Source organism: Eptesicus fuscus, chromosome 8, assembly GCF_027574615.1.
Source record: "Eptesicus fuscus isolate TK198812 chromosome 8, DD_ASM_mEF_20220401, whole genome shotgun sequence".
Lineage (NCBI taxonomy): Eukaryota > Metazoa > Chordata > Mammalia > Chiroptera > Vespertilionidae > Eptesicus > Eptesicus fuscus.
In genome coordinates this window covers 80240514-80260368 of record NC_072480.1, presented here as the reverse complement: position 1 = coordinate 80260368, position 19855 = coordinate 80240514, and the positions used below count along the sequence as shown (strand labels likewise).

Genomic DNA, 19855 nt, shown 5'->3' with positions numbered 1-19855 from the left:
CCTGGTTGCCCCCAACTTCCCTCCTCTGCCGGCCTGGTCACCCCAAACTGCCCTACCCTGCAGGCTTGATCACCCCCAACTGCCCTCCCTCGCAGACCTGCTCCCTCCCAACTGCCATCTCCTGCTATCCATCTTGTGGCGGTCATCTTGTGTCCACATGGGGGAAGCTATCTTTGACCATATGGGGGCAGCCATCTTGGGTGTTCAAGTGACAGTCAATTTGCATATTACTATTTTATTAGATAGGATATATAGACTAGAAGCCCAGTGCAGGAAATTTGTGCATGGGTGGCGGTCCTTCAGCCCAGCTTGCACCCTCTCCAATCCGGGACCCCTCGGGAGCCCCCACAGGGATGAGGCCCAAAATGGTAGTTGGACATCCATCTCACAATCTGGGACCACTGGCTCCTAACAGCTCACCTGCCTGACTGCCTGATTGCCCCTAACTGCCTCTGCTTTCTGGACTGGTCATCCCCTAACTGGTCCCCTGCCATCCTGGGCACTCTAACTGCCCCTCTGCTGGCCTGGCAGCCCCATTGCCTGCCCGCAGGCCTCGCTGTTCAGTCACTGCACCCCTGCCAGCCTGGTAACCCCTAATTGCTTCCTGCTGGCCTGGTAGCCCCATAACTGCCCCCCTGATGGCCTGGCTGCCCCTTAACTACCCCCTGCCAGCCTGACCACACCCTAACTGCCCCCCTGCCAGCCTTGCAGCCCCCTAACTATCCCCCTGCTAGCCTGGTCGACCCTAACTGCCCCTCTACTAGCCTGATCATCCCTAATTTCCTCTGTTTGCTGGCCTGATTGCCCCCTAACTGGCCCCCTGCTGGCCTGGCCACCACTTAACTGCCGGCCTGGTCACCCCTAACTGCTCTCCTCTGTTGGCCTGATTACCCCTAACCGCCTCTGCCTTGGCCCCCGCCACCATGGCTTTGTCCAGAAGGATGTCGGGAAGGATGTCCAGTAGATGTTTGGTCTAATTAGCATACTACCCTTTTGTTAGTATAGATGATATTTCTGTGTATCTTGATTGATTGATTGATCAATCAATACAAAAAGAGAGAGATGTTATTTCTTATTTATTGACATGAAGAAATGTATCTCTCCCTTTTTACAAAATAATAATTCTAAATAAAACATTCTTAAATTTAATACTGTAATTCTAAGTGAACAATATACTGCATGGAGTTAGGCATTTGGTATTCCAGAATGCAACTTTGCTTAATATGGGTTGTGATTCAACATGTCTTTGAATTTTTTATTGATAAGATATAGAACAGGAGTATGGTTTATCAAAATGATCATAGCCAGATGGGTATTCTAGAGGAGATAAAAACATCTCAGCACATACATGCCTTTGAAATTTCAAAAAGATTAGGTTTGTGGCATGTAAATGTTGCTAATAAATTAATAAATAATATTAACTGTTATTAACTGCTTTTTTAGCCATTTGAATATACAAGGCTACAGGAAAATGTGCTTACATAAACAGACATTACCCCTAGGAAATACAGTTTTAGTTATTTAGAGATTTTTTTAACTGTGCTGTGACTACTCCTGGGATAATCTTTGTGTCTCTTTTTGAAAGAAGGAAGTCTTATATGCCAGTTTATATTCAAAACATCATCCCAGCCATTGACCAGAGTTTTCTTTTATGGTGTCTCTTGCTTTTTTTTCCCCCCTTACAAAAGAGCCAACTACAAAATGATCTGCTAAGCCTGGGTCTTAACATTTTCTGGATTATTTACCCCTTAAAAACAACCCAGTGAAGTATGACTAGTTTATTATTGCCTCAGTGACAATATTTACAGAGCATAGAATGAAAATACTAGTTTGTGGACAGGTAACTCTGGTTTGTCCAACATTTTATTATTCCTGTTGGCTTCATTAGAGCAATTTATGTTAATCAACAAGCTGATACTTTTTTTTCTTCTTTTATGCCAATAGTATCAGACGATAATTAAATTTTAGACTATTCATCATATATTGGATAGTCTATCTGATAACTTGATAAAAGCCAACAGATCATTTGAGAAGGTGCCCCATATGTATTCAAATTAAATTAAATTAAATTTGGATAGAGGAATATTAACATAAAGCCTTCACGAAAATCAGGTTAAATCAATAAATAAAGTAAAACTTATATTTAGTGATCACTTACTATGTGTCATGCATTGCTTTTGTTTATGTGTATCAAATTATTTCATCCTCATGACCTTTATGTATTTCTTTTTATTCACTTGGATATAATTACTATTTCAAATTTCAAGATGGATAAACTGAGGTATGAAGAGATAAATAAGTTGCTCAAGGTCACATCGATAATATGAAAGACAAAGGGATATTGTTACTAAAGTTGGAAAAAATGTAAAAATTACAAGAATGCTGTATTTAGCATTGGTCACTAGAATCTGTGAGTAAAATACTTATTGCACTGAATATTGGCCTAGCCAATAATTCATGGCATGACCTTAATGGTGTAAAATAAATTCTTGTCAAATATGATAAGGATGAAAATATTATGTTCACAGTGTCAGTATGAATATATTTTATAAAAATGCATAGAAAGTGGTAAGACAGATCCTACCACATTACAAGTGATCAGTACAAGTTGACTATTTTTGTGCTTATGCCAATTAGTACTCTGCTCCCTCAAGGGAAAATAGTATCTAATTCTCAATATTTCATTTTCTATCAAATATTAGATGTCATAAAATCCAGGTTCACATGGTGTTTTTATAAAAAATTTTTATTGTTGACATTATTGCAGGAGTCTCACTCCCCCTAAGCTTTATCCACCTCCAACCCCTCCCCCTACCTGCCCCTTCCTGGACTTTAGTTTCTTTTTTTTCATGTACCTATCCAATTTTCCCAACAGCATTTATTGAAGAGACTATCTATACTCCATTGTATGCTCTTGCCTCCTTGGTCAAATATAAATCAACCATAAATGTGTGGGTTGATTTCTAGGCTCTCTGTTGTGTTCCATTGGTCTATATGTCTGTTCTTATGCCAATTCCAGGCTATTTTGATTACAATGGCCTTGTAGTATAGTTTGATAGCTGTATTGGGATCCCTTCAAGTTTATATTTCTTTTTCAAGATTCCTGTGGTTATTTGGTGTCTTTTTTGGTTCCAGAAAGAATATTTTTCTAGTTCTGTGATATATGCCATTGGTATTTTAATAGGAATTGTGTTGAATCTATAGGGTGGTTTGGGTAGTAGGGGCATTTTAATGATGTTAATTCTTCTAATCCATGAATATGGACTCTGCTTGCACTTGTTTGTATTTACCTTAATTTCTTTCTTCAATGTCATATAGTTTCCTTAGTAGAGACCTTTTACTTCCTTCCTAGGTAAAATTCATTCCTAGGTTACCTTATTATTTTTTGATGCAATGATAAGTGTGGTTGTTTTCTTAGTTTATCGTTTTGAGAGTTTATTATTGGGGTATATAAATGCCATGGATCTCCATGTGTTTATTTTGTATCCTGTAGCTTTGCCAATTTCATTTATTAGATCTAGTAGTGTTTTGATGGAGTCTTTAGGGTTTCCTATATATTACAGTGTCATGTCTTCTGCATACACTGACAGTTTTACTTCCTTCTTTCCAACTTGGATGCCTTTATTTTTTTCTTCTTGGCTGATCATTATGACTGGGACTTCCAATATTATGTTGAGGAAATTGAACCCAGCAATACATTAAAAACAATCATAGACCTGATCAAGTGTGATTTATTCCAAGGATGCAAAGTTGGTACAATATATATAAATCTGTAAGATACATCACATTAACAAAATGAAAAATAAAAATCACATGATCATATCAATAGATGTAATCTAGCACACATATAAGATAAAAACTCTCAATAGTGGGGATAGAGGGGTCATATCTCAACATAATAAAGACCATGTATAAAAATGATACAACCAACCTCATGGGCTAAAACTGAAAGCATTTCCCTTAAGATCATGAACAAGACAATGATGTCCACTTTCACCACTATTATTTAACAGATTAGCAGCCGGTTGCACGAAGAGATTCGTGCAATAGGCCTTCCTTACCTTGGCTTCCAGCACTGGTGTTCCTCCAGCACCCGGGACCCAGGCCTTCACTCCAGCCGGAGTCTGCCAGCTTCGCTGCAGACTCAGGCCAGAGTCTGCCAACTTCATCTTCGCTGCAGACTCTGTAGTCTGCAGTCTTAGTCTTCGCTGTGGCCGGAGTGCTGCTCCTATAGATCCCTTCACCCTGCCCTCCCTCTCATAGCAGGGGTCCTGCCCTGCCTGGCCACTCTGCACCTGGTGCAGCTGGGTAGCCGACATCTTTGTCCTACTAATTTGCATATTCCCTCCTGATTGGCTGGTGGATGTAGCAGATTGATAGTCCATTTGCATGTTTCTCTTTTATTAGTGTAGATTCATTTGTTTTATAAAGATTGTGGTGGGCCTATGCAGGTTTACATTTGTGTATGCAAAACAAAGTAGAGTACAGGAGTGTGTAAATAATGTAAATAATCATAACTTGCATGTTTTTCCCCCAACTGTAAACCTACTTTTGCCTTCTCCTGTACATACAAATTTTGTGCATTGTTTTGTACCAAGAACAATTGTTCAGCTCTGCATTTCCTGATTTTCATTGTTGATGTTTGTTTTTAAAATTTTAGTTTTGTCTTTCTGGACGTTGCAATTATGTTACTGATCACAAAGACCTAGCATCCTGCAATGCTTCAAAAGTGTGCAATGGGCATGGCGTAAGTAATGGCTACCCTATTTTTATGTATAGTTATTTTTTTAAATTCATGTCAATAACAGTGAGATCCACAATTATTTGATGTGGAAATTTCTTATGGAAAATTGCAGTCAAATTAGAAAATCCATTTTCATTTTGTATACATATGTACATGAATTATGTGTTTAATCAGATTTTTCTAGGTCTCCTGAGTTAGTAAGCTTTGAACTCTGTACAAAATGCTATATAAAGCATAATGTGTTATTATAATGTTAGATTAAGATTGTAAAATTTTGGAAATAGATTTATTAAAGATAATATATATATACAATTATATATACATATAAAATTGTTTATAATTGAGTGTATGTTATAATATATATGTCACCATGCACAATATATTTTTATTACACATAATATTTATCTTATATAATAAAAGCCTAATGTGCTAAGTTTCCAACCGTTTGTTCAATCATTCACCCATTTGCTATGACGTGCACTGACCACCAGGAGGCAGATGCTCCTACTGGTAGGGTAGCTTGCTGCTGGGGTCTGGCTGTTCAGGACTGGGTGAGGCTAGGCGTACACTCCCTAGAGCTATCCTGCGGACCCTCCCTAGCCTCTAAAATATTTTTTCTAATTAATTTTCTTTCAATGTGCACAAATCAGTGCACTGGGCCTCTAGTAGTCTAATATTTTTTTGAGTGAGAGCAGGATGTTTTGTGTATTCCAATCTTTAATGCACTTTAACGGCTTCAATTTGTTGTTTGTATGTCTGTTCCACTATATATTTTAAGTCATTCACTATTGGACTTTGGTATATTGCTAATTTTAACTTAACTATTATAAATAGTGGTTCAATGGACATTGTTGTAGATTCATTTTTGCATGCATATCTGATTTCTTAACTTGTTATCAATAATATCTGATGGGTCAAATGTATGCCCCATTAAACTTTTCAGTAATATTATATTGTCTTCAAGAAACAGTGTATCAGTTTTTGCTTCCAGTTATCTTGTACAAAAAGGTGCATTTCCTCTAATTCTGGCCACACCAGTTTCTCTCAGTTTTTCAATCTCTTCTAACACGGTAAATCCATTGCTAATTTGCATTTATTTAATAATTAATGATACAGTTCTTTACTCTGTATGTATACTCATATTTACCATTTGCATTTCTATTTTCCCATCCATTGTGACATTATCTATTGGGTTATAGAAGTTTTGGAAACTTTGGAAGGTTTTCAAGCATGCCTTTGGTTTTAAATTTGTGACTAGTGTCTTCTGCCATATTGATCCTTCATATTTTATACTGTAATAATTCATGAAAAAAATGACCTTTTTATGTGTCCTGATTGAAAATTTTCTCCCAAATAAGTTAAATGTGTATTATTTACATTTCTTTTATGTTTCTTTCCTTCTTTATTTAATTTTAATTGACTTTTTGCATGCAACTACTTCTAGATTCCCTCATCTACTTCTTACCCTCCTTTCAATTCATGTCCCAGCTCACATTTATAGATATTTTCTAGCAAAATACTTTTTATATTTGTGTCTGTTTAAGCAAATTCTTCCTTGAGTTTGTCCATAATGTTGTTGATAAATGTTTGCCCTTCTCACAGCTATTTTTTATCACACAATTCATAATAAATTTAAACTTCCACAATTTTATAACATCTATCCTCATAATTTCTAGAAAGATATTTCAGCTGTGTCAAAAATGTTATCTACTTGTATTTTCAAATACAAGAGACAATTAATGGGAAATCTGTTTTATGAAAGATATTGCATGGACATATATTTTGTAAAATTTTATTTTAGAAATTATTTCCACATTAAAATAAACACTTCCTCTACTATGCTAAATTTAATACTTTCACATTGTGCATTGAAGATAATGACTAATATAGCATTTAATTTTTTATTGCACATTTAGTATTCTTATTCTTCCTTTGGTTTTGTTTTAGATTTGCAATACTAACTTTAATTGCCATTGTGATTTGGGATATTCTCCTCCAAAATGTGTGAAAACACCATCATCACCAGGAGGAAGTATCGATGATGGGTTTTGGATTGTCCCCAAGGGTTAGTATTTTGATCTGTGTTCCAACAGAACTTTCTGCACATACAGCAATGTTCTACATCTCATCCTAGCTGATTAGACTCAGTGGATTGAGTGTCTGCCTGCAGACTGAAGGGTCCTGGGTTAGATTCCGGTCAAGGGCACATGCCCGGGTTGAGAGCTTGATCCCCAGTAGGGGCCATCTAGGAGGCAGCAGATCAATGATTCTCATCATTGATGTTTCTATCTTTCTCTTCCTCTCCCATCCTCTCTGAAATGAATAAAAATATATTTTAAAAAATGTTCTACATCTCCACCATTGATGTGGCTGTTGAACACCTGGCATGAGGATAGTGCAATTAAGAAGCTAAAATTTCGATTTTATTTTACTTTATTGAATTTAAATTTAAATAGCCATTGTGACTACTCTATTACCCACCCAGTGCAGCAGCTAACTCTAAATCATACTTTTAATCAAAATGTTGTATGTACTTATAATTCAAATCTAGAAGTGAACATTTTAATAGGCTTTTCCCAAAATTAACCATGGTTACTCATACATTTCTATTTATACAGCAGAGTTTTCTAGGTGTTATTAAATTATAGAATAGGTGATAGTTATAGTATATAGTTTATATCTGAAGAATTAGCTATTATAATGTGTTAGTTGCATTTTTAAAGTTGACTATACTAAAGAAAGTTAAAAAATAATAAAATCTTTCATAACCATAGCATATGAATAGTAGATAGTACAAAACATTTTTCCATGTATTTGGTGAACATTCATAAACAAATGTGGTGTATTTGATTTTTCTAAATTTCACAATGTATAAATCTCAGAAGAGATTTCCATTAATGTCTTTCCACTATTGGCACTTTTGTTGTTATGTATTTTATTTATATATTATAGTATAACACTAACTATACATTATTATTTGCATTAGGTAGCTGATAGATTGTTAAATATTTTTTAATACAAATGTTTACATTTGCCCACAGATTTACTGTTCTCTAGGGCTTTTCAACTCTTCCAGCTCATTAACAGTTTTCTACCGGTCATTTCCTTTAGCCTGAAAAACTTCCTTTTGTATTCCTCTTTTTGTGTCTATCTTGCAGTCTTTGTCTTAAAATGTTTTTATAATGTCTAAATTTGTGAAGGGTATTTTCACTGGAAGTAGATTTCTACATTGAGAGTTGTTTCTCTCAGATGTTCAAAGATATAATCACATTGTTCCCTGCCTTCCATTTTCTGATGAGAATACTGCTGTCATTCTTCTCATACATCTCAATAATATAATGATTTTTTAAATAATTTGTCTGAATTTCAGACTTACTTTCTATTTTTGATTTTCCAGTTTCACTATGATTTACCAAGATGTGTTTTTCTTTGAATTTATCCTGCTTGGATAGGCTGAGATTCTTGAATCTATAGCTTGATGTATTCTTGGACATTTTGGTAAAAAAATACTAGCCATTATCTTTTTTAATATTTATTTTTATTATACATATTTGGCTTGTTAAAAATTTATACATTTTATATATTCTCTCTGTGGTATACAATTCTATGGGTACAGAAAAAAATGAGCAGACTTGTTTTCCTATTAGCTGTCATCATGATACACAATAGACCTGTCACCCCAGATCCTCCCTCTGGTTTCACCTTTGCAGTCATCTCCTGCTGTTAATTCCTGGAATAGAAGTACCTGTTCTCTGTTCCTAGATACTTCCTTTTCCCAGAATGGCATATCCATTTGGTATTCATGCCTGTTGTCATGTGTATTAATATTTCATTCATTTTTATTTTTAACTAGCCTTCTATTGAAAAGATGTGCTATAATTTTCTTATCAATGCATTCATTGAAGGTTATTTGTGTTCTTTCAAGATTTTGGTAGTAAGAATAAAACTGATATAAATATGAATATAGAATTATATATATATATATATATATATATATATATATATATATATAAAATACACATATATTGTCACTTTTTGGTGGGTAAACACCAAGGGGAAAGATTGCTGAGTCACTTACTAAGTGTATTTTTTTAGTGAGTGTACTTTTAATTTTTTAGGTAATAGCCAAGCTATTTTCAAAAGTGACTGCACACTTTTTTCATCCCCCAATTCATCAATGAGAGATCCAGTTTCTCTGCACCATCAGCCCACACTTCACAAGCACTTGATATTGCTATTTTTTTATTTTTTGTTTGATTTTGTTTTGCCAGTTTTATATATGTAATCATATTCTATTGGGTTTTTATTTAACTTTTATGTTGAAATAATTATGGGTTCACAATGAATTGCAAAGAATCGTAGAAGGAAGTTCTGTGTACCATTCAGTCAGCCTCCATTAATGGAAACATGTTGCAGTACTATAGTACAAATCCAAGCCTGGAAGTGGACATTGATAAAATACATAGAACTTTTCGATCTTCACCAATATACATGCACTCATTTGTGCATATGTTTGTGTTTTTGGTTGCACCTGTGTGTGTATTTAGTTCTGTGCAATTTTGTCACATGTTCAAATTGGTGTAGTTACCACCACAATTGAGATGCAGAATGGTATCACTACATATATTATCACTAAACTAATATTAGTCCTTTTTACAGCTACGCTGATTCCTTCTTTCCTCCTTTCCTAACTCCTAGCAACCCCTGAACTGCTCTGTCTCTTGAATTATGTTATTTCATGAATATTATATAAATACATTCATACAATTTGTGTCTCTTTAAGATTGGCTCTTTTCTCTTACATGGATTCCATGACCTGAATGTAAATTGTTGCATATATGAATACTTCATTTTTATATTTTGATTGGTATTTCTTTTAATGGATATATCAACATTTCTTTAATTATTCACTCACTGAAGGACATTTGGTTGGTTGCTAATTTTTGGCTATGGGTAATATGAGTAGATCTGCAATTAAGATTTATGTAGAAGATTCTACATAAGAGTAAATTTTTAATTGTCTAGGAAACATGTCCAGCAATGAAATTGGTGGATCGATAGTAAGCCTTTTATAGTTTTAAAAGCAACTGCCAAACTATTCCAGAGTTGCTGATCACTTGACATTTATATTAATAATATATGAATAGCCTAACCGGTTTGGCTCAGTGGATAGAGCATCGGCTTGTGGACTGAAAGGTCCCAGGTTTGATCCAGTCAAGGGCATGTACTTTGGTTGCAGGCACATCCCCAGTAGGAGGTGTGCAGGAGGCAGCTGATTGATGATTCTCTCTCATTGATGTTTCTCTCTCTCCCTCTCTCTTACTCTCTGTAAAAAATCAACAAAATATATTTAAAAAAATAATATATGAATAATTCAGGTTTTTGGCATCCTTACCAACTAATTTTTAAGCCATTCAATAAAGCATATAATAATATCTCATTGTGGTTTTAATTTGCACTTTCCTAATGGGTAATGTTGTTAAATATATTTAATACGCTATTTGGCATCTAAATATCCTTTTTGGCAAAAAGACTGTTCTGCTCTCTTTTTTTTTTCAACATTTCTCTGATTATAAATTATAAAATGTCTTCCTCCATCAATATTCTTTCCTTTCGCAGTATGAGCAGTAAAATAAAATTTCTGAATTCTCAGTTGTATTCAATAGACGCTAACATAAAAAGACTGAAATGGATCCAAGTGTTCTTTTGTATCCTCTTGGACGTGGATACATTACTTTGGACAACAAAATCAGAAAACTTCAATTTTTCAATGGAATAAATTTGGGAGACCAGACATAAACCCTCACTTATGTGGTCTAATGATTTTCCATAATGATGCCATGGCCATTCAATGGGGGAAAAGGACAGCCTTTTCAGCAAATGGTAATGGGATAGTAGATATCAACAAGCAAAAAAAAAATACACTTGGATGTTTACTGAAACCATATGCCAAAATTAACTACAAATGGATCCGAAATTAAATGTGAGAGCTAAAATGATAAAATTCTTAGATGAAAACAGGAGAAATATTAAAAACATTGGGATTTGGAATAATTTATTGGGTATGGCACCAAAAATACAGAAAACTTATGTAGATAAATTTGAATTCATCATAATCAAAAACTCTTTTTTTTTTAGCAAAGAGAAGTATCAAAAAAGTGAAAAAGATTGCCCATGCTATGTTAGAAAATGTTTGCAAGTAATATATCTGATAAAAATTAATGTCCACAATATGAAAAGAACTCCTACAACTCAACAACAAGGAAACAACCCAATTAACAAATGGGTAAAAGACTTGAATAAACATTTCTACAAAGAATTTACCTCAATGGCTAATAAGCACATGAAAAGATGCTCAATATCATAAATTGGTAGGGAATTGTAGGTCAAACTTACAAGATTATAAAAATACTGAGGATATGAAGAAGTTGGAGCCCCTGTGCATTGTTGGTAGAATGTAAAATTATGCAGCCTTTTTGGAAAATAGTATAAGCCCAAGCAAATAATGAAATGAGATTGATCCAACTTCATCAAAATTAAGAACTTTTGTGCTGCAAATGACACAACCAAGAAAGTGAAAGACAAATTACAGAATTGATGAAGATATTTGCAAATCTTGTATCTGATATGCAACTTGTGTATCTAGAATTTACAAAGAACTCTTACAAGTCCATAGTAAAAATACAACCCAATTAAAACAGAGAAGGGGTTTAAATAAACATATCTCCATAGGAGATATACAAATAGTTCATAAACCCATGAAAATGTGTTAAACATTTTAGGAAAATGTAAATCAAAACCACATGAGTTACTCGTTCATTCTCCTGAGGTTGATTATAGTAAAACATAACAGGCAACATGTTGTTAGTGAGGATGTGGAGAAACTGGGATCATCTTAGTGCTCTTTTTCCAGCAATGCTCAAGCTCTGGTATCTTATTTTCAAACTCAAGCCAGTAAGAGCTGCCTTTGATTAGCTTCAGGTTAGACCTTTACCAAGGACACCTGGGAGGCTATCACAACACTTCTGGGTCCCTAATCTACAGAGCAACTGTGCTGCACCCTGCAGTTCCAGCTATTTCTGCTGCTGTGAGCTCTGTGCTTTGCCTCCTTAACTCACTGAAGTGCTGCACTTTGCCTAGGACTCCAATTCTCTGCTGATGTCAGCAAATTCTCCATAGTTAGAGTTGAATTTTCATAAAATCAACATCATGTTAACTTTCCTTCTGATATTATAGTTTTGCATTTCCTGTTGACTTCCAGAAATCACTTCCCTCATGTAGATTATCTTGTTTTATATTTTTATTATAAGAGGGCCAGTTTGGTATCATTCCATGGAAATATTTCATCAGAGCTAAAATGGATGCCCTACCTTCCTTAGGGTAATGGGTATCTCTCAATCCAATAAGTAGGTGCAATTTCTTTAATCAGCCTTTAGTACATGAGAAGAAAGATCCACTTCCAATATGATATTGTGAGTGAAGATGGAGTAATGGAGAATTGACCTTTTCTGATGGACAAAGCAGGAAAAAGAGAGTTTTAAAACTATTAAGTTTTCCCATAATAGAAGACTGCTGAATTTTGCATGATTTCAATAGTTTTGCATATATTTGCCAATTTATTTCCTATAACACATAAACATTGTGAATCACTATTTTTTTCCAGTTAAATCAGTTTTTATCAACATGCAATTAGATTGTGTTTCTAAGTTATTGAACTTTGTCTTTTTTGGGGAGAGACATTAATTTCATTTTCATTTAATATTATCACAGTTATATCGGTGGTAATTCTGATTGCTTAATTTAATTTTCTGTATTTTAGTTGTCCAGATTATTTATTTTGTTAAATTGGACCCAGCTTACATAGATTTAAAAAATATCCCTGTAATGTCTTCTAACATCTAATTAGGACAATACCACCTTATACAGATTACATGGAAAAATAACCCAGTTTACTATAATTAATTGTGCCTTTCTACCTTCAAATATGTCAATAATGTTTATTAAATCCTTTTTAAAACACTTCTATTGCTTGCTCTATATATTAAATGGAATAAATTATATAAATTCCATGTGTTCTCGGCAGCAATTCACAAACCAGAATATGATAAACTACATTAAACTATAGAATTTAAATACAGATTGTGTGTGTAATGGTTTAAAATAAAATATGACAATGATATTGATGTATATTGAGTGACATAAATAGATAACATTATTTTATGGCATAGTCACAGAATATTGGAAAACAGTTTAATACTTTTTAAGTTTATTTATCCCATACAGTATAATTGGAATGACAAATTTTTATAAATATTAATTCTAATATGCCTTTAATATTATTTTGAACATTCTAAAAGGTACTCTCATATTTTTAGGAGAAGTTGTAAACTTGCCAATAAAAAAACGACATGCTGCTCCTCGAAAAAATGGTCTCTTGATCAGTTTCTGCATTTTTATCTCTTTCTTTATTTTAATTGCCATCTTTGCTCTTAAGTGGAATAAAATGAAATTTTTGAAAAGAGGGGAAACAATAAGTGAAGGGTAAGTAAAATTATGATTTCTAATATGTACACTGAAATGCATTATGGGAAGAATTCAAATGTTTTTGAGAATATTATAAGTAGAAATTCTTGGATGGATTGGGTTGATGGGCAGAAATATTGAGTCTTAATATATAAGTAGTTTTTCAGATTGTAGGCAGGTAAGTATTCTTCATGTGCATAGAGGTCTAGGAACAACTGAAGCTATTCAATAAATCCTCAATGCCTTTCAAATAGGAAGGCATTCAGGTAAAATTATTTTAGGAGGATTTTTTTATTTCCCAAGATACCCCACATTCAGGTTAATAGAGATAGGGAAGCCAATTTTATGGACAGAGTATGTAGAAGGTAAGAAAAATCTAAGATAGCAAAGAATGAGAGAGAGAATGTAGGATACTGCCCATTTTACACATCCTATCTAATAAAAGAGAAACATGCAAATTGACCATACCTCTGCTACGCCCACCAGCCAATCAGAGTGAGTATGCAAATTAACCCAACAAAGCTGGCAGTGGTCACAGAGCTGGAGTGAGCAGGAGGCTTGGGTTGCCCCTGGCAATGGAGGAAGCCAAGCTTCCCACCTGCCCTGGCCAGCCCTGGCCTCCACTCAAGGCTACAAAGTTTCAATTATAGAAGATAAATAAATCCCAGATACCTGCTTCCAGCTGGCCCTGACCTTCGCTCAAGGAGGCATTGAAAAAAAAAAAAAGAAAAAGAAAAAAAAGAGGGGCTGGGAACTTGGGTTGCCAGGGGGCGTGGCCATCCTGTAAACAGCCATCAGCCCCTCACCCAGGCGGGCCACACCCCCATTGGGTGAGGGTCCCTGGTGGGGGGCTTGGCCAGCTTGCAAACAGCCATCAGCCCCTTGCCCAGGCTGCCCAGGCACCCCAGTGGGACCCCCCCTACCCTGATCTGGGACACCCTTCAGGGCAAACCAGCTAGCCCCCACCTGTGCACCAGGCCTCTATCTATACGAATAAAAGGGTAATATGCTAATTAGACTGGGAGACCTTCCAGGAGACCTTCCGCACGTTCTTCTGGACAAAGCCATGGTGGCAGGGCTGAGGTAGAGGTGGTTAGAGGCCAAAAGGGGAGGGCAGTTGTGGGTGATCAGGCCAGGATGGGATGGCAGTTGTGGGTGATCAGGCTAGTGGGGGACGAGGCCATTGGGGGTAAGCAGACCAGCAGGGGGGCCAGTTAGGGGTGAGCAGGCAATCAGTGGGGTCAGTTGGAGGTGATCAGGACAGCAGGGAGGGGGGGGTTTGAGTGAGCAGGCCAGCAGGAGGGCAGTTGGGGGCAAGCAGACCAGTGGGGAGGGAAGGTGTGGGCAAGCAGGCCAGCAGTGGGGCAGTTCGGGGTGAGCAGGCTGGTGGGGGGCATTTGGGGGCAAGCTGGCTGGTAGCGGGGGGGCAGTTGGGGGTGAGCATACTGGCATGGGGGGCAGTTGGGGATGATCAGGCTGGCGGGGGGGCATTTGGGGGCAAGCAGGCTGGAGGCAGGGGGAAGTTGGGATGAGCAGGCCCACAGGCAGAGTGGTTAGGGGCAATCAGGCAGGCAGGCAGGCAGGTGAGCAGTTAAGAGCCAGCAGTCCTGGATTGTGAGAGGGATGTCCGACTGCCGGTTGAGGCCCGATCCCTGTAAAGCAGCAGTAGGACATCCTTTGAGGGGTCCCAGATTGAAGAGGGTGCAGGCGGGGCTGAGGAACACCCCACTCCCTCCCCCTGCATGAATTTCATGCACCAGGCCACTAGTAATTAAATTGCTCATGTGTTTCTAAAGTTAGAATTAAGGTACTTGCTTAGCTTTATATACCAGTAAAAGCCATAATTTGCTTAGTGAATATTCAGGAGAATGAGAATGCAGAATAAAAGATAAGTAAGTGGGTCTCTTTATCCCATGCTAAAGAAAAATGGTTCTCTTTCTTACCTTTGGAGAGATATATAAAATAATGATTAAAAAACCTTGAAAACCTCTATTTCCCAAGTTAGTTAATTTTTTTACAGTATAAACAAGTGAACAGTAACTAAAGTCAGTGTATTATTCTGCCTAATTTATGTAGATTTTACATAATCATCAAATTAATATAAAGGGACTTGAATGAATATCTGGCGTAAGTCTTCTTGTGCTCTTGCTTAAGACATCTTGGACAAATCTGAATAGTTGCTGGAAGCAAACCTGACTTTGAAAAGCAATGTTATCTTGGGGAATGATTGATCATAACTAAAACTGGTCTTGACAGTCTAAGTCTTAGAGCAACACTAAGGAGCTTCAGGGTTGCAAGGATAAGAAATGATGTGGAGCTGAATTATCAATGGGTGGTAATGAAGTGCACAGTGAGGAGTTACTGTGCAGTTCATTCCATCACTCAAAGGCTTTATGATTGACACCATCTCTTCCTATGTATATTTGTCCGTTCTCAAAAAACTGACTGCTCTGCCTGCACAAAGCAGAGAATACCAATGTAAACTTTGCCTAGATTCATTTAAAAAAATACCAACAATTTGTCTATAGCCAATGCCTCTTAGCTCACATTCTCGAGACAGAAGGAAATTGGTGTGGAAATATACCTAAATTCAGCCCGTATTCGGTCTGGATTTACAAACCTGAGTTAAGTTTACAAACCTGATCTTATTACCTTGGCCAAGGAATTGTAGCCATATAGCAGGAACCTGGGCACTATGACACTCCTCTTCCACAGGAACTGGGTAGGTATTGGAGTTTTCCAAAGGAAAAATTGGAGACTGTCAATACCACCAAAAGTAACTAAATGTAGATGAAAGACTTAGAGGCCTCACTAATGACCTCATAAATGAAGTGAAAAGTTAGTGATTTACATAGTTTTTGATAGAACTATCATAACTGGATAGACAATAATTTAAGAATTTTACCATTTGCATGTAAATTACCCTTTTAACTTTGAAAGTGCATTATCATAGGTTTATTGCTGTCCCTCTTGTCTTCCTTGTAGAGAAGATAGAGAAAATAATAGATTGGTTTTTAGTTTGAAATTTAAATACGCTTAATATACATAGTAGTTATGTCAACATTAAAAAGACCTAATATGAAATATAGGATCCCTGACTGGAATATGGGAAGTTTGCTCATATTGATATATAATTTTTGAGTTTTTATACAAAGATAGCTTTGTTACTTTTCTTGATTTTGCTTAAGATTACAATGTTTCCTAAACCTAAAACTAATGTTATTTCTTTATACAGATCTATGTCAGAAGACAGCAGTAGTAATAGCAACAGGACATACACAGAGGTAAAGGTGAAATGAAGGAATCAAATATTTAAAAAGTACCATCGCTGAGATACTTTTTAAATCTTTAAGAATACCTCAGTATGAGATCCATTATTTCCATGTTGATCATCATCACTCTTACTTGTCAATATCTTATATTAAAACAAAAGCTAATTCAAATTTTATTTTGGATTCTTTAGAAATAGTTAATGTTAACCAGTGTTAATCAGAGGTTTATTTGTCAACTAATTTTCTTTTTGAAAAAGGAATGACTTTGAAGAGATTTAAATATATTCTTAAAATAGTTATGAGTTATCATGCATCCTGCTCACTCACTCAAGGTGCTACTTGGTAGACTTATATGGATTGTTTCCAAACATTTACATTTCATCCTCACTAAGGTCCCATGATTTTGGTTATTCTTATTTTATAAATGAGAAAAGAGACATGTGAATTTAAATTATTCCCCAGGTGTACAAAATTTTAGTAAGTTTTGGAGCTGGAGTTTAAGACAGTTAGACTCAGGGTTTAAACTAAAACTCCACCATTTTGACACAGATAGCCTGACATATAAATAGGGGTGGGGGATGGATTTTACATTGAGGATATATCAGATGCCAAGGAAAATCCAATAAGCACTCTTCAAGGTAGAAAGTCAATTACTTCCTCGTAATAAAGTAGGCATCTGTATATAGTTTTCAAATTTTAATTCATATGATAAAGTAATAACAATATTAGACATATTAGACCTATAATTTGGAATAAATAGAAGAATTCAAAAATTCAATCATGACCAAGGTAATTACAATACGATAAATTACATGCCATTCCTCCATATCAGACTTTGAGAGTTAAGTCAATGTATCTGTTTCCTCATCTGCTACCAGAGAACACATTTATAACTCCTAAGCAGAATGTAAATTAGTCTTATTTTTGACTAGACCAATCTCTACTTCTTTGATTACTCTATTAAAATCCACACCTCAGGTGAGGATTTTGGTACTTGGTGCGTTGTCTTCCTTTCATGTCCTCCAATCAGTCTCATATTATGCTGGTTTATCTTCCCCTAAACTAATCACCACCAGCCAACTCGAGTCATTTTCTTCTAGAGCGATACACTGATCTTGCCATTTCTCTCATTTCTTCCAACCCTTAAAATATAAATTAACTATCTTGCTTAGTTTTACATTCCCCTCCCCCCCTTTTTTTCTTTTCATAGTCTTCACCTGCCTCAGTACTTTATGGTCACATTAAGATCTTGCCTCAAAAATTTGAAATCGTAGGTTTAGTAGTCAGTCTGTAAGTAACAAACGTATTTCCTAAGTTGATCGTATGGTGTATTGAAAGTGATTAATCAGATGGGATAGATTAGGGCAATAGGGGTAACTGGAAGAGTTGATGTTGATGAAGGAATTTGGTAGCGATTTTTAAAAATATGGTTGACTAAGAAGGTCCTATTGAGCAAGTGATACGTAAGCAAAGAATTGAGGGAGGTGAAAATATTTACCCAGTTTAGATGTTTGAAAGAACATCTCATGGACTCATATGGTCATCTCACCTGAGGCTTTTATTTAAATGCAAAGGATACAGCACAGCGAGAGTGCAGGGAGTAATGGAGGTCAGAGAGACACCTCAGGTACAAGGTCTCGTTTCCTTTTTTAAAAAAATTTAAATGGATGATTATCAACTTCACTGCCCTTATCTTGGCAAAATGTGAAAGCAGACATCCAGCCTTTCCCAGAGTTAAAGATAGAGCTTTCCCTTTTCTCCAATAATTCAATGCTGTCTTACACAGGGATTCAGCTGGCAGAGCTATACTTGCATATATCTGGGCAGGAGCTTTCCTAACACAAGAATGATCCAATGAAGAAAAAAGATGTCAGGGATGTTTGCTAAATAACAGTGATATCAGTTTATCTGGAGAGAGTTGAAAGTAACAAGGACAGAGAGTAAAAGTGGAGAAACCAGTTAGTAGAGTTTTTAACCCAAGAGAAAACAGGATGGTACCTCAGACCAGCAATAGTAAAAACAGGTTTAGGAAGAAATTTTTAAGATGAACTAACAAAATGAATTGACAGCTTGGATGTAGAGTAAGAAAAAATACATAAATAATGTTTACTGATATAAAGCAGGAAGATGGGAAGGCTAAAATGTAAACCCACACCTGTTTCTAAATTTATGCTCTTAACACATTTAAAATTTATTTTAATAGTTATAAACATTGAGAGATAAAATCTACATAAGTTATCATGAGCCAAGATAATTGTCTGGTGTGCCCTGGTAAGGAGTTTACATTTTCTCATATATGAATGGAAGCATGGGAAAGTATTTTTGAAGTAGTACTTGAGGGATTTGACATTGTATGGTTTGCTGGAATGAAGCAGGGGAAAAGTCAGTCAGATCCAGCCAGAACTGGAGATGAAGGAAACAGCTAGGAGAGTATGGAATACACAGGCAAGTTGTGATGAGGGCAGGTTTGGAAGAGAAGGCATGATCAAAACATTTTGTGAGATATATTAAAGGTAGTGTTAATTAAGTGGTCAGTGATTGATATATTTGGTGTAGAATAGCAAAGAATTACGAAGACTAAAACATTTCTGACAAAATCGAAAATGACACCTTTTACTAATGACATATTGTAGAATAGGCTAGAAGCACTTTGGTGTTGGAAGGATGATGTGCAGGGGAGTGAAGTGTGAGTTCTGTTTTGAACATGTGTATGTGGGACACCTGTTGGATATGCACAGAGAACTCATGGAAGTACTCCTCCTCTGTAGACCAAAATAGACCAATTAATCAAAATTATTATTTATTTCTTCCCAATTTTTTTCTTTTCCTCATTGTTTCCTTGCTGATGATTTTCTTTTACCCATATAAAGCATAGAGACTGTGTGAGATATTTATAAGTACCAATTTATAATATATTTTTAATGTAGCTATCACAAAGAATTCAGGGAAAAAATGGGTTTACAAATTTTATGGACACAGGCATAGGTTGTGACAGTATAATTAGTGTCTTATTATACTAACTAAATGTGATACCTGTAGATGCATAGTAAAATTAGACAGTTTTATTAAAAGTTTTTTTCTTTATTGATTGAGGTATTACATATGTGTCCTTATCCCTCCATTAAGTTAAAATTTAACATTTCTATTTTCTATATTTCTTTTACAGCATTGACTGGGCAATAATGTCAAAAAGCCATAGGTTGGAGAAAAGATATTACCAAGAATCTCAGCATTAACTGGCTTGATGCAAAAATGAATAAAAATCTGCCTTTTTCTCCTTATGTTATGGCTTAAAGCTTTCAGTTTCACAAACCAA

The 19855-nt window shown here is 35.7% G+C and overlaps 1 protein-coding gene across 1 annotated transcript in view; it reads left to right on the top strand.

Moving 5' to 3' along the window:
- The window catches only part of LOC114229785 (A disintegrin and metallopeptidase domain 3-like), a 100490-nt gene extending 80635 nt beyond the window's left edge, over positions 1 to 19855 (top strand). Inside the window, exons 17-21 of the mRNA XM_054720028.1 lie at positions 4661 to 4747; positions 6692 to 6809; positions 13120 to 13285; positions 16503 to 16551; positions 19706 to 19855. Of these exons, the coding sequence (XP_054576003.1) occupies positions 4661 to 4747; positions 6692 to 6809; positions 13120 to 13285; positions 16503 to 16551; positions 19706 to 19711 (426 nt within the window). The 3' untranslated portion in view covers positions 19712 to 19855. The remainder of the gene's footprint in view (positions 1 to 4660; positions 4748 to 6691; positions 6810 to 13119; positions 13286 to 16502; positions 16552 to 19705) is intronic.